Source organism: Antechinus flavipes, chromosome 3 (genome assembly GCF_016432865.1).
Source record: "Antechinus flavipes isolate AdamAnt ecotype Samford, QLD, Australia chromosome 3, AdamAnt_v2, whole genome shotgun sequence".
In the NCBI taxonomy this organism is placed as follows: domain Eukaryota; kingdom Metazoa; phylum Chordata; class Mammalia; order Dasyuromorphia; family Dasyuridae; genus Antechinus; species Antechinus flavipes.
Genome location: NC_067400.1, coordinates 407,536,128 through 407,550,557, shown reverse-complemented (window position 1 = coordinate 407,550,557; position 14,430 = coordinate 407,536,128). Strand labels below are relative to the sequence as shown.

Sequence of the window (14,430 nt, the reverse complement as noted above, 5' to 3'; positions counted from 1 at the left end):
TTCATTTATTTCCAGGTCCCTTTTTCCAGAGAACCATACTTTCAGACAGAATTCCTTAACTTGGAATTTTTTAAAAATAGTTTGATAACTGTTTTTCAGTATAATTAGTTTCTTTTTGATCCCATACATTTTATTTTTATGCATTTAAAAACATCCTTCTGAGAAGGGATCTGTGGGCTTCAGCACATTGCAAAAGGGGTCTGCAACTCACAGAAAGGTTTTGAACCCCTTCCTTTAAAAAAGGAAGAAAATAGAGTGGTGGTTGAAGCAGTTCAGCAAAATGATTCAGTACATTACTTGAGTTTGATGGTATCTGCAGTGTTCCATAACCATAGGCTCCAACCTTTTCAAGGAAGAGAGGGAGATATATTCTCACATTTCTTCATTGGGGCCAAAACTTCAGCAAGCATTTCTTAAGCTCCTTCTATGTGCTAGAAACAGAAACAGAAAAGAAAAAAATAATTCTTGCCTTTGAGGGTCTTGCATTGATTTCTTAGAATGCTATCCTGTTTCCATGCTTATGTAATGTATTTCAGGTTAAAAAATGAGTGTCCCTAATTAGGTGACTCTAATTATACTCAAAACTTTCCTCCTACTAAATAAAATGAAGTTTTAAAGTGTTTTTTAATCTTACCAATCATATTTTTGATAAAAATTGGGTGTGTTGAGTGGTGATCTCACTCTTGTATATTTCTTATAAAGATTGTTATTCATTCTTCATTTTCAAAAAAGAGCAATGTCATCATGGGTGATGTCTTGATTTTCATCTAAAAGGTCTTGAGATCCTGAGGGAAAGACATCCTTAAAGTATCTTTAAAGTAGTTGAAGTATAAGGGAGGAGGGGAGGAGGCTGGTATAATGGGGAAGAGTTCTGTGTAAAATTGTAGGACCAAGTCTTACCACTGGATACTTGTGTGGTACTTGTGGTTTGAGGTAAATTAACAACTTTTCAGAGTCTCACTTTCATGGGATCCTAGACCTAGAATTGGACAAGGTCTTAGCAACCATCTAGTCTAATTTCCTTATTTTGCAGGATGGGATATTGAGATCTATCACAATTAAATGACTTCCTCAGAGTCAAACAAATAAATCAATATGCATTTATTAAATACTTACTATGGAACAGGAACAGGAACTACAAATAACAAGATGTGAAACAGTTGCTGTTCCCCAGGAACTCAGAGTTGAGATTTTAATCAAAGTCTCCTGTTTCAGAGTCAGTGATTTTTTTTTCCTGCTATAACAAACTGCTTTATTGCTATAAAACAAAGGGGTCAAATTATCCCATTGTGTGTGTGTGTGTGTGTGTGTGTGTGTGTGTGTGTAGAGATAGATATAAATCTCTTTTTATATATAGATAAATAGATATATATGTATATATTATGAGGTGACATGACTAATGTAATAGTTTTTACATTAAATTGTATCTTCTTGAGAATCAAACAAATGGGTAACTGAATGAACAAATCAGGCTACTAGAAATTGGACACCATCTAGATAGTTTTGTTTTTGGCATCAGGTAGATACAGCCATAAACTTTAGTTACAATTTTCTATATTTGAAATTTTTGCCTAAACCAGAAAATGTTTCATTACTATTTGCCATTCTTGATTTTAATAAAGAGATTGTTTCCATTTTGCTCTTTGTAGAATATTGCTCTTTGTAGAAAAGTAAAATGAAAATGTTTCCTTTAAACTATATCCCTTCAAATGCATTTTTTTTGCATTTTTCCATGCTATGCTAAATAAAAATTATGCACCGTCTTTGGGGAAATATCTGAATGGCATAGGAATAAATGATTAATACAGCTTCTGCCTGCATATGGACTCTCCTACCTATTTACTTATGTAACAATGCTGTTGTAAAACCATACTGCATTGTTCCTTGATGGCTACATGATTGGCTTTTGTGTGCTGTTTGCTCAGGGCAGCTGTGTTTGATGGTTTAGTTGTTTTCCCTTGACATCTTTTTTGTAGAACAAACAAATACAAGCTTATCCCTCAGTCTTCGAACTGCAAGATTATGCTCCTGCGTGGAGATGGGAGATGAAAAAGCATGTGAAGGAATCACATATCTTGTATATTAGCCTTAAACATGTAATCAAGTCCTGTGAATGTGGATTTTTCCTTTAGAATCCAGGGATTCTTCACCTTTTTCTGTGTGTCTGTCCTTTGTGGATTTCCTTGACATTCTGGTGGAAACCTAGCACCCTTTTGAAGAAAATTGTTTTGAAATAATTGAAGGAAATGCTCAGTTTCACCTGGAGCTTAGTGAAAATAAAGAGATGCAAAAAAATTTTCCCTATCCAAGAGAAAGGTTTCATGGAGCCTCCAAAATCTGTTCATGGACCTTAGATTAAGAAGCCTTGCTTAAGTAAATGGCCAGGTTTATAGGGAAAGTGACTCCAGTATGGTTAATGTAATGATTCACATACATTGAAATTTAAATGAGGTGAGCAAAAAAAAATGGATCAATATGATATAAAAACTAAGTTAAAAACTCCAATAACCAAAGCTCACAGTATGCTGAGTCTTCCTATGATAACTCATTCTTTTTTTTTTTCCTCTGGAATTTAAAGAGAAAGAAGAATCAATGGACTTGCATTTATTAAGTACTTCCTATGCACCAGACACTAGGAACATATGATAAAGCAAGAAACAATTCCTACTTACAAGGGGCTTACATTATTATGAGGGACAAATTGTGTACATATATAAATATATACTGCATAAACATAAAATGGGTAAACAAATATATTTGTTGTTGAGTCATTTCAGTTGGAACCTACTCTTCATGACTCCATTTGGAGTTTTCTTGGCAAAGATATTGGAGTAGCTTGCCGTTTCTTTCTCCAATTCACTTTATAGATGAGGCAAACAGGATTAAATGACTTGTCGACAGTCACACAGCTAGTAGGTATCTGAGGCTGAATTTGAATTCAAGTCATTTTGACTGTAGGACCAGCATTCTATCCATTGTACCATCTAGTTGCTGAAATAAATACATGAAAATCAGTTAAATACAAAGTAATTTGAAAGGGACATACTTGAAGCTATAACATTGTTGAGTGAAGAAGTAATATAGTTAGACCTTTACTTTGGCAACTAAAGGGGCTTCAGAGGGTATCTAGTCCAAGCCCTTCATTTTCCAGATTAAGAAACTGAGGCTCAGAGTGACTCATGACCACACAATTAGTAGATGTCAAAGGCAGGGTTTGAATTAAGCAGTGTCAGCAAGATACCAGATCTATCACTATAGTTAATACATTATAGTACCTCTTACTACACCATATTTGTTTTTTTCTTTCTCTAAACTGTTTTATCTAACCCTGAAGTCTTATAAACACTGAACACAGAATGGAAAAACAAAGAGTTTAATTTAACATGTGATTTCTTAAATTTGTATACCTATTTTTATTAGCTGATGTAGCATAATATTTTTCCAAGATAACTATGGAAGGTGATCTTTTTGTACATTCTATAGGCAGCCCTGCTGGAGACTACTGTGGAAAGACATGTTTAGGAGAAAGAGATAATCAATGGTTGGGAGTCAGTCTTTCCAGACAGCCAAAAGACAATGGAACTATTGTGGTATGTAGTGACGATTTTGTCCATATTGTACAAACATTTATGGCATGGATATGTCTGTTACATACTTTGTATTTGTGTTTCATACAGGCTTGTGGACATAGATGGAAAAATATATATTATATGAAAAATGAATATAAGCTTCCTAGTGGTGTTTGTTATCTAATGCCTCCTGACTTGAGAACAGAGCACAGTAAAAGAATGGCTCCCTGTTATCAAGGTGAGGTGAGATTGTAATACTGGATCACAAAAAGCAAATACATGTTGCTTTAAAATGTAGATGCATATTGGTTCATGATTCTCATGTTGAAAATTATTGTTTCTTATATATAAATAAATTGGTCCTACATTTTCACCAGTTATTTAATTTTTTAAAAATTGTTTTAACTCCTAGATTATTTCTCTTTCATTTTATACTCTGTAGCTAGTAGAGTTAGCTCTGAATAATTAATGCAATTTATTTACTTAAGGAAAAAATAATTATTATAGTCAACTCTTTTCTATTTGGATAGGGGATGAGTTCTGCCAATAAAGTGGATAACTAAGTGTCATTTATATTTAATTTTGTGGAGAAAAATATGTTCTCTGTAGTTTATATTAAAAAATAAGTGTTTCCAATATTCTGGAAATTCATTGCCCATCTAACAAAATAGAAAAGCTCTTCCGTGAAAATTACTCTGTTTAATTTTCCCCTCATCTCAATACTTTTCAAAATGCTTTAGAGTCTAAGCAAATTTCACTTGTATAGTCTCTCTGTATCTCCTCTTCTTTCTCTCTCTCTTTCATCATCTCTGTCTTTGCTTCTTCTGTTTCATTTACTGTCTTGTATATAGAAGTATAAATAAGTGAAAGTTTCAAGTGAAAGTTGAAAAGCTTTTCCTTTTTGATCCAGCTATGATGCAGGCAGCTTATAGGAATTGTAGTCAACAAGTGAAGTGAAAATACAAACACAGAGCTTAAATAAGTTGAGTAGATACTAATGTCAACATGATATTGAAAGCAATATTTGCTGCATAAAAGATTCATTACTCATTAATATTTAGAAAATTAAAAACTGGTAACACTTAACAATAATGTTTTCTTTCTGGAGTCCAAAGGACATACATAATAATGGGCAAAACACATCTTATATTGTTATTCTATTTAAATAACAATTATGTTAATAGTAGTGTTTAAGATTTTTATGATAGTTTTTTTTTTCCCCAAAAGTTAAAAATTATTACATGGCTCCAGAACAATTCTCCCAACATTCAAAGAAGCTAGCTGAAGTAAAGATTATATATTCCTTGAGGGCAGGAACCATAACTTATAGTCATCCTTCTGTAACTAGAGTTATTTTTTACTAATTCATTCAATTAATGATGAAGCTTTTGTGTAGCAAGGACTGTTGTAGGCCACATGCAGCCAATATTACTCTGAGTGAAATTAAAATGTAATTAGGAAAATTTATAAAAATAAAATATATAGTAGTACATAGATCATGTTAATATGTGATTTTCTATATCAATATGCAGCCTTCAGGGATTTAATGGTCCTTATTTCTATTTGTATATGACACCATTGACCTAAAGTGCCTAGCATGTTGCTTTGTACTTTAAAACAGATCCTATTTTATAGATGTGGAGGATAGGAAGAAATAATGTTGCAGGTTTTTCAAATGAATATATAGCTGCACTCTAACTTATAGTTTTGCCATTGTGCCATACAAGAGTCAATACACAGAGAAACATTGTAGCTCTCTCCTCTACAATGGTCCCAATATAGTTCTTATATAGGTTGTCCTTATACTAAAAACAATGTATATATGACCTTTTGGGACACCCTTGAAACTTCTCTTCAACCAGAATTCTGGTCTGGTCATCTTTCTATCCACAATCTACCAATTCCACCTCTCTTTCACACTCCTTTATATATGATATAAACACACATACATACACTCAAAGTCTTCTCTTTCTATTGTCTTTTACATTCCTTCTTCTCCCTATTAAAAATGTTGCTTAAAATAGCAAATATTGCATTTCATGAAAGACTTGTGACCCAGAATTATTTTGTACTCATTGCAAATAGTTGAAACTAAGAATTTGGACATCTGATTTTTTTTTTTATTAACATGATAGCAAATGTCCCATTTGCCTTATTTTTAAAGGTAAAATTGATTGGATTCTTTTCCTATGGTTTGATTTCTCATTTTTCTAATATACTGAAATAGGCATAGAGTGCTAGAAACCTATATTTCTTTAAGCTTCCTTAAGCCTGCAATATATTGCATTTAGATTGGTGAGGGGTAATTTATGTTTAGTGAAATGATCAATATCATAAGATAAAAATCATCACCCAATATATCTGCTATAGCTGTTAAAATTTCAGTTAAAATAGTAATTTAGAACAGAATGTACTCTTCAGTGGAAGGGAAATGGGAATTGGGGATCTTAAATAATAATCTTGAATAATTTACTTAAAAACTTTCACTTATAAACCATGAGACCACATACAAATAATTTAAGGAGAAGGCACTTCATTTTCTTCTCCTGAAAATGAAATCTATGCCTTCTGCAAGAATGAAAGTTGGGAGCTCTAAATATCATAGCTGGAAGGGCCTTACTCAAATCACATTATCCATTCTCTCACTTTACAAATGACAAGATTGAAGGGGTTTGAGGGAGAATATCATGTGTAATATAGTGTAGAATATCATGAAAACTAGAGTTTGGATATTTGAGGTCCATCCATAATCTGCTTCTCCCTATGTTATTGAATGTAAAATAGTTTTGAATTTTTCAAACAACAATGATCTGTTGGATAATCAACAAATATTTAAAGTACCTACTATGTGCCAATTGAATAAATAATGAGGGATGCAATCATAAAACATGTCAATTTCTTCAAAATTTTATAGACTTCAGTTTTATTTCCCTTAGCTTTTGCCTTTTGAAATTGAAATCCTTATTTTCGTCCTGCCTTTGTATTGTCTTAACTATTTTGCTGCCTTTCTATCGACCTTTTCCATCTTCATCACAATTCCAGAGACAGAACACTAAGCTAGACAGATGGGTGCTGAAGCTATAAATTCAATGAAGGAAACAATCCCTAGGGGCTTATAACTTTAAAGGTATTGATGTAGTATTCTTGTTAAAAAACATCAGATAACAAAAGGCTATGCCTTTAAAATTTTTAACATTAGCGGTTTATAAAGTCACATATAGTCAATGTACTATTTTAAAAATAGTTCACAAATTATTTTCCTTTTATTTTTCTTTAGATCATCTAAAAAAATTTGGAGAACAGTATACATCATGTCAAGCTGGAATATCTAGTTTTCACACAGAAGTAAGTATTAACAATATTAAAAAACAATCCTTTTAGAATTACAGAATCCTCATGAATAACTTAAATTATTTATATAACTAATCATACTTTTTGACATTGTAAAAAGTGCCAGGTTTAGCATAAAATGTTTTTTTTTCCTAGAGTAGCCTAAATTATAATCTTCATTTTTTAAATTAAATTTATATATTGAGAAAGTTCTAATAAATAAATTCAATGCAAAGAATGTCTTATCCTGAATGGTCTTCTTTAAAAAGTAATATTATTGAATACATCAAGATTTCAATTCACTAAAGGGTAATTTTTTACATTTTATAGAATCCATATTTAAAACATAACTACCCAAATATTTTAAAATTAGTTACAAATTGTAGGAGTTGTAAAACTACATTTTTACCATTAATAAAATTTCTCTTAGAACAAAATTTGTTTAATTTGGTGTTCTGCTTATGAGAATAACAAGAATATGGAAAAGATCAAGACAAAGGGATAAACTACTATTTAAGGCAAGACCCAAATGAGAACATCCATCTTAAAGTGTGAACCTGAGAGGAAATAGAAGTGGTCTATAAAATTATGAGGAAATTTGTTTTGTGGGTACATCACTAATCATTTATTCAATGAGAAAGGGGTGTTTCTCCCAACTCTGTGTTTTCCAAAATACCTTTCTCTCTGGTCTATGATACATCTTGAGTAATCCTTTATTTTAGAAGCCTCTGGCTTTTCTGATGTAAAAGTGAATAGAGAAAAAAAAGATCTTTACTAGTTTAACTAGTAATTTACTTTTTTAAAAAAATTAAGCAAAAATTTAAATAAATTTAAATTCACTCAAGTTACTTTTACTTGTCATTTACTAGCTTATTCTTAGAGTTTTCTCCAGAAGCCTTTTGAATGAACTGAAACCTTAGTAGCCATCTTGCATGGCTTCACTATATTCCTTATTTTTAATAAATTCTTTGGAATTAAAACCATCCTTTCCCCACCCCCAATGTATTAAATATCCACATAAAATTTGTTTGTTTCAGTCTGGGTGGTGAAAACACTTTACCATTGATAATAAAGTGCTTTATTTTCTTTCTAGGATTTAATTGTCATGGGAGCTCCTGGATCATATTACTGGACAGGTTCACTCTTTGTGTACAGCATTACAGCAAACAAGTACAAGGCTTTTGTGGACAGACAGAATAAAGTAAAATTTGGAAGCTATCTAGGTATTGTAAAATATTTAACACAAATTTAATAACCTTAGGTCTACAAGGAGTAACAAATGCTGATTTAAGCCTTACTTGCATAAGGCATATAAGAAGGCATTAAAACTTCTTAAGAGTTCAGAAATAGCCTACTTGTCAGAGAACTCCATAATTCATGTTAATTTTATTTTACACTTGCCAATTATAGTTAAGCCACAGGATGGAAAAGGGGCCCAATAAAATAAAAAATATAAACTCAATACAGCAAACTCTTGTTAAGTTCTTCCTTTGTGCAAAAATCATTGTGTTGGGTACAGCACCCCATAGTCTACATTAAAAAAAGCTTTGGTAAAATTAGAATCTTGTCTCTTTGCCTAAGTGACTATGGTCAGGTTTATAAAAGGTCCCCAAGGACACAGATTTTTAGAATGTTTGATAATGGTTAAAAACATACTTTTATATTAAAATCCCATTGATAACTTTACAATTCAACAAAAAACATTAATAAGACTGCACTGTGCCAAGCACCAATAAGATAATTATTAAAAATTCAATGATCCCTGTGCTCACAGAGCTTACATTCTACTAGAAACTTGTTGATAGTTGAATTCTTTTTATTTTTTATTTTAATATTTTTATTTTCCCCAGTTACATAAAAAACTTTCTTTGTTTAACTATTTAGTAGAATGCACATGTAAATTCATCTGACCCTAGAGATTTTTTTCTTAGGGAGATGATTAATAGCTTGTTCAATTTATTTTTTCTAAAATGAGATTATTTGAGTAATTTATTTCATTTTCTGTTAATCTGGGCAATCTATATTTTTGTAAGTATTCACCATTTCACTTAGATTATCAGATTGATTGACATATAGTTGGGCAAAATACCTTTCAATTATTGCTATAATTTCTTCTTCAATGGTGGAAATTTCACCCTTTTAATTTTTGATACTAACAATTTGATTTTCTTCTTTCCTTTTTCTAATCAAATTGACTAAAGATTTATCAATTTATTGTTTTTTTTAATAAAACCAACTTAGTTCTGTTTACTAATTCAATAGTTTTCTTACTTTCAATTTTATTAATTTCCCCTTTTATTTTCAGAATTTCAAATTTAGTATTTATTTGGGGGTATTTAATTTGTTCTTTTTCTAGCTTTTTTAGTTGCATGACTAATTCATTGATCTTCTCTTTCTCTATTTTATGCAAGTAAGCATCTATAGAAATAAAATTTCTCCTAACAACTGTTTGGGCTGCATCCAAAAAATTTGGTATGTTCTCACATTATTGTCATTCTCTTGGATGACATCATCAGTTGTGTTTATTCATTTGTTGTTTCACCCACTCATTCTTTAGGATTAGGTTATTTAGTTTCCAGTTAATATTTGGTCTAGTTCTCCCTGCATTTTTATTGCATCATGATCTGAAAAAATGCATTTACTATTCCTATCTTTGTGCATTTTATTTTGAAGTTTTCATGCCCTGATATATGATCAATATTTGTGTAAGTTCCATGAACTGCCAAGATAAAAGTATATTCCTTTCTGTCTCCATTAAATTTTCTACAAAGGTCTATCATACTTAACTCTTCTAAAATTTTATTTATTTCCTTAACATCTTTCTTATTTATTTTATAGTTTGATTTATCTAGTTCTGAGAGAGTAAGGTTGAGATCTCCCACTAGTATAGTTTTGCTGTCTAATTCTTCTTGCAGCTCTCTTAACTTCTCCTGCAGGAATCTGGATGCTTATTATTTGGTGCTTAGTATTGATATTACTTGGTTGTCTATGATACCCTTTAGCAAGATGTAGTTTTTTATTGTCTCTTTTAATTAGATCTATTTTTGTTTTTGCTTGATCTGAGATCAGGACCACTCCCTCTGTTTTTTTAAATTCAGCTGAAGCATAATAGATTCTGCTCTAGCCTTTTACCTTTACTCTAAATATATCATTCTGCTATAAATGTGTTTCTTGTAAACAATATATTGTAGGATTCCGGACTTTTAATCCAAATTGCTATACACTTCTATTTTATAAGAGAGCTCATCCCATTCACATTCAGTTGAAATTACTAACTCTGTACTTCTAGTTATCTTATTTCTCCAATTTACATGTTTCTTTTTCCTTTCCCACTTTCTCTCCCTCAAACAGCTCTCCCCTTTCATAGTCCATCCCCCTTTCTTATCCCTTTCCTCTTATATTTCTGCTATCTCTTCTATTAACCTGCCCCTTTCCTTTTCCTTTCCCCTTTCCCTTTTTAATGTCTTATAGGGTAAGACAAGTTTATCTCTGAAGCTATATGTGTTTGATATTCTTTCTTTGAACCAAATATCATGAGAAAAAGTCACAAAATGCTTAGCCTCTACCTTCTTTCCCTCAATTGTAATAAGTCTTTTTTTCCTTCTTTGTGAAATGTAATTTATCCCATTTTACTTCCATTTTCCTCTTTTTCCAGTTCAATTACATTTTCACCTCTAGTTTCTTTTTTTAATATCATCACAATAAAATCAAATGATATCTGTATCCTCTAAGTATGATTTATAAATAAAGTTCTCAAGAACTAAACATGTCCTCTTCCCATAGAGGAATGTAAACTTTTAACTTTTAAAAGAAACAGCTTTTTTCTTTCTTTTTTGCCTTTTTATGCTTCTCTTGAGTTATGTATTTGAAGATCAAATTTTTTGTTAGCTCTGGTCTTTTCATTATACGTAAATGAAATTCACCTGTTTCATTGAATGTCCATCTTTTCCCCTAAAAGATAATGGTTAACTTTGCTGAATACTTGATTCTTGGCTGTAATCTAAGTTCCTTTGCCTTTTGGAATATCAGATTCCAGGCCCTTTAATTCTTAAAAGTAGAATCTGTGAGGTCCTGGGTAATTCTGATTATGGCTCATCAATGTTTGAATTTATTTTCTGGATAATTATGAAATTTAGCTACAGTATTCCTTGGAGTTTTCATTTTGCACCTCTTTCAGGAGGTGATTGGTGAATTATTTCTATGGCTATTTTACCCTATGGTTCTAGGACATCAGGGCAGTTTTTCTTATTGATTTCCTGAAAGATGATGTCTAGGCTTTTTTTTTTTTAATCATAATTTTCAGGTAGTCCAATAATTCTTAGATTATCCCTCCTAGATCAGGTCAATTGTTTTTCCAATGAAGTATTTTATATTTTCATCTATTTTTTAATTTTTTTGTCTTGATTTTGTGTTTGTTTTATTTATTCTTGATGTCTCATTGAGTCATTCATTTCCATTTGTTCAATTTTAATTTTTAGTAAATTATTTTTGTCAGTTAGCTTTTTTTATCTCTTTTTGCATTTGGCCAATCGAACTTTTAAATGAGCTGTTTTGCTCATTGGAATTTTTTTCCATTTCACAAATTCTGTTTTTCAATGAGTTGGTTTCTTTTTCAAATCTATTTTGTAAGAAGTTACATGATTTTTCCATTTCATCAAATCTATTTTTAAGGAGTTTTCTTCAGATAATTTCTGTTTCCTTTTCTAAACTCTCCTGTAAACTTATTTCCTTTCCCCATTTTTCTTCTAAATCCCTTTTAAAATCCTTTTTGAATTCTTCTAAGAGAGACTTGTGAAATGAGGACCAATTGGGGCATGGAGATGATCATTTGGAGATGATTTGTGTTTAGGAACCTCAGAGTTTAAGGTCTGTTCTTCTCTGTCTCCATAAAAGCTATCAGTGATCAGAGTTCTTTTTGCTTTTTTACTCATTTTTTTAAAAACTGAGGTCTGCTCTTGAGCAAAGGAAGATTGTCCAAAGCTTCTTTTACAGGTGACAGTGGATTTACACTGCCCTGGGCAGGTGCTGCTGACTTCCTTTCTGTGCTGGGTGAGTGTGCCAAGTCCCTCATTATTCTGAGGTTCAGAGGCTCACCATTTGCATTTTGGATTTGGTTGGATGTTTCATAGCTAATCTGCTGATCCACTGGCTTCTGAACTAGGAAAGTAGTCAACTTGCTGTGTTTTGGCTACGAGCCTCCAGGTAGATTCCCTGGCATGCAGATGTCTTTTTTATCTCTTTTTGGCAATCTCCATTGCCCTGGATCCCTGTGCTGTGCTTGTGCTTGGCCAGCTCCCCACCATGCCCAAATGAAACAGACCTTTTCTGCAGTTCTAGAAAAATATCTTCTGCTGGAAATTTGTTACACTTCAAATATTTGTGGGTTTAGTAACTCCAAAACCAGTTCAGAGGCTTGATCTGGTATTGATCTGAGGAATGCCAGGAAGAGCTCAGATAAAGACTTATCTACTCTCCACCATTTTAACTCCATCTCTTGTAAAACTTTCATTCAGAGCTTTTTTTTTTTTTTTTTTTTAATTTTGAGCTCCAGATTTTCTCTTTTCCTCTCCACTTTCATCTTCTTTAAGAAGGTACAGGTGAAGTTATGCAAAACATTTCCTTAGAACTCATGTTGTAAAAGAAAGCATAGATTTCTCTCTCACCCCTAAAAACATCCTTCAAGAAGAATAAAATTTAAAAGAGTATGCTTCAAACTGTATTCATACACAGTTCTTTCTCTGGTTATGGATAGCATTTTTCATTATAAGTCCTTTAGAGTAATCTTGAGTCATTGTATTATTGAGAATAATAAAGTCATTCACAGCTGATCATCCCAAAATATTGCTATTACCTTCTACACAGTACATTACACTTTGCTTGAGTTTGAGCAAGTTGCTGGAGAACTTTACAGACTTTTCTGAGAGCATCCTGCTTATTATTTCCCATAGAACAATAATATTCCATCATAATCACATGCCACAATTTATTCAGTCATTTCTTGATTGATGGGCACCCCCTCAATTTCCAATTTTTTTCCTTGAGAAGAGAGCTGCGATAAATATTTTTGTACATACAGATCCTTTTAATTTATTTCTTAAACTATCTCTTGGGATTCATGCTTAGTAGTGATATTGTTAGGTCAAAGGATATGCAAGATTTCATATACCTTTGGACATAATTTATCTTTTGTTCAATTGGGGAATGACTCTTTTTTAAAATAGAATTGACTCAGTTCTATATACATTTGATAAATGAGGCCTTCATCAGAGAAACTGGCTTCAAAATTCTTATCCCAGTTACTGTCTTTCTTCTGTGTATTCAATTCTATCTCTCTTTTCACCCTGACCCTTCCAATAGCATTTTGCTACTGATCCCCTAACTTCCCCCACAATATGTCCTCTCTTTCTATTACCCTCTTCCTTTCTGTATCCCTTTCCCTTTGTACTTTCTTGCAGGGTAAGAAATTTCTATTCCCATAGTGAGTGTGTAAACTATTTCCTCTTGAAATGAGGAAATTCTCTGATGCGAGTAAAGTTGTCTCACTCCCATGCTCCTCCTCTTCTCCAGAACTCCACTGTATAAGCTTTTTTTTGGCCTCTTATGGAAGATAAATTATGCCATTCAAAGCCTCCCTTTCCCATTCTACCAGCACATTCCTCTCTCACCTCTTCATTTTATTTTAAAGATATTATCCATTCATATTCAACTCATATCTATGCCCTCTGCCTATATATATATTGTTTCTAACTTCTATAAAATTCCTTCTAAGATAAACATTATTAAGTCCTTTATGATATCCCTTTCTTGATTACCTCCTTATGCTTCTTCTGATTTCTGTATTTGAAAATCAGATTTTCTAGTTAGCTCTGATCTTTTTGTTAATGCTTGAAAATTCTCTATTTCATTGAATTTTCACCTTTTCTCCTAAAGGATTATACTGTTTTGCTAGGTGAATATAATCCTAGCTCCATTGCTTTCTGGAATATCATATTCCAAGTCCTCTGTTCCTTTAATGTAAAAGCTGCTAAATCTGTTATCTTGACTATATATCCACTGTATTTGAATTGTTTCCTTCTTGTTCTTGCAATATTTTCTCCTGGAAATGGGAGTTCCTGAATTTAAGTGGTAATACTTCTTGGGAGTTTTCATGTTGGCATCTCTCTCAGTTCTCTTCCAAAATTTCCCTCTCTCTTATTTGCTTTTCAAAATCCCTTTTGAGTTCTTTTATGGACAGAGACCAATTCTCATTTTTCTTGGACTCTTTGGATGTAGGAAGTTTGACTCTGCTATCTTCTGATTGTGTTTTGATCTCCCTTGTCATCATAGTAACTTTCTATGGTCAGAAGCTTTTTCTTTTTCTGTTGTCTGCTAATTTCCTCAGCTTATTACATTATTGCCTTTTAATTTAAATTTTCTCTATGGTCAAAAGAGACAAAAAAGAACATATAGTTTGAGTTTTTCTAGGAATCTTAGACTTGTTATAATTAATTACCAGGTAATAGTGAAAGGAAAGTTTCTTTATCCTTAGGAA

The 14,430-nt window shown here is 32.0% G+C and overlaps 1 protein-coding gene across 2 annotated transcripts in view; it reads left to right on the top strand.

Annotated features, from left to right (window-relative positions):
• ITGA4 (integrin subunit alpha 4) overlaps positions 1-14,430 on the top strand; it is a 131,204-nt gene that overhangs the window by 19,860 nt on the left and 96,914 nt on the right. For both annotated transcript variants that reach the window (XM_051986101.1, XM_051986100.1), the window contains exons 3-6: positions 3,484-3,590; positions 3,678-3,807; positions 6,847-6,914; positions 7,993-8,122. In XM_051986101.1, coding sequence (XP_051842061.1) covers positions 3,484-3,590; positions 3,678-3,807; positions 6,847-6,914; positions 7,993-8,122 — 435 coding nt within the window. The remainder of the gene's footprint in view (positions 1-3,483; positions 3,591-3,677; positions 3,808-6,846; positions 6,915-7,992; positions 8,123-14,430) is intronic.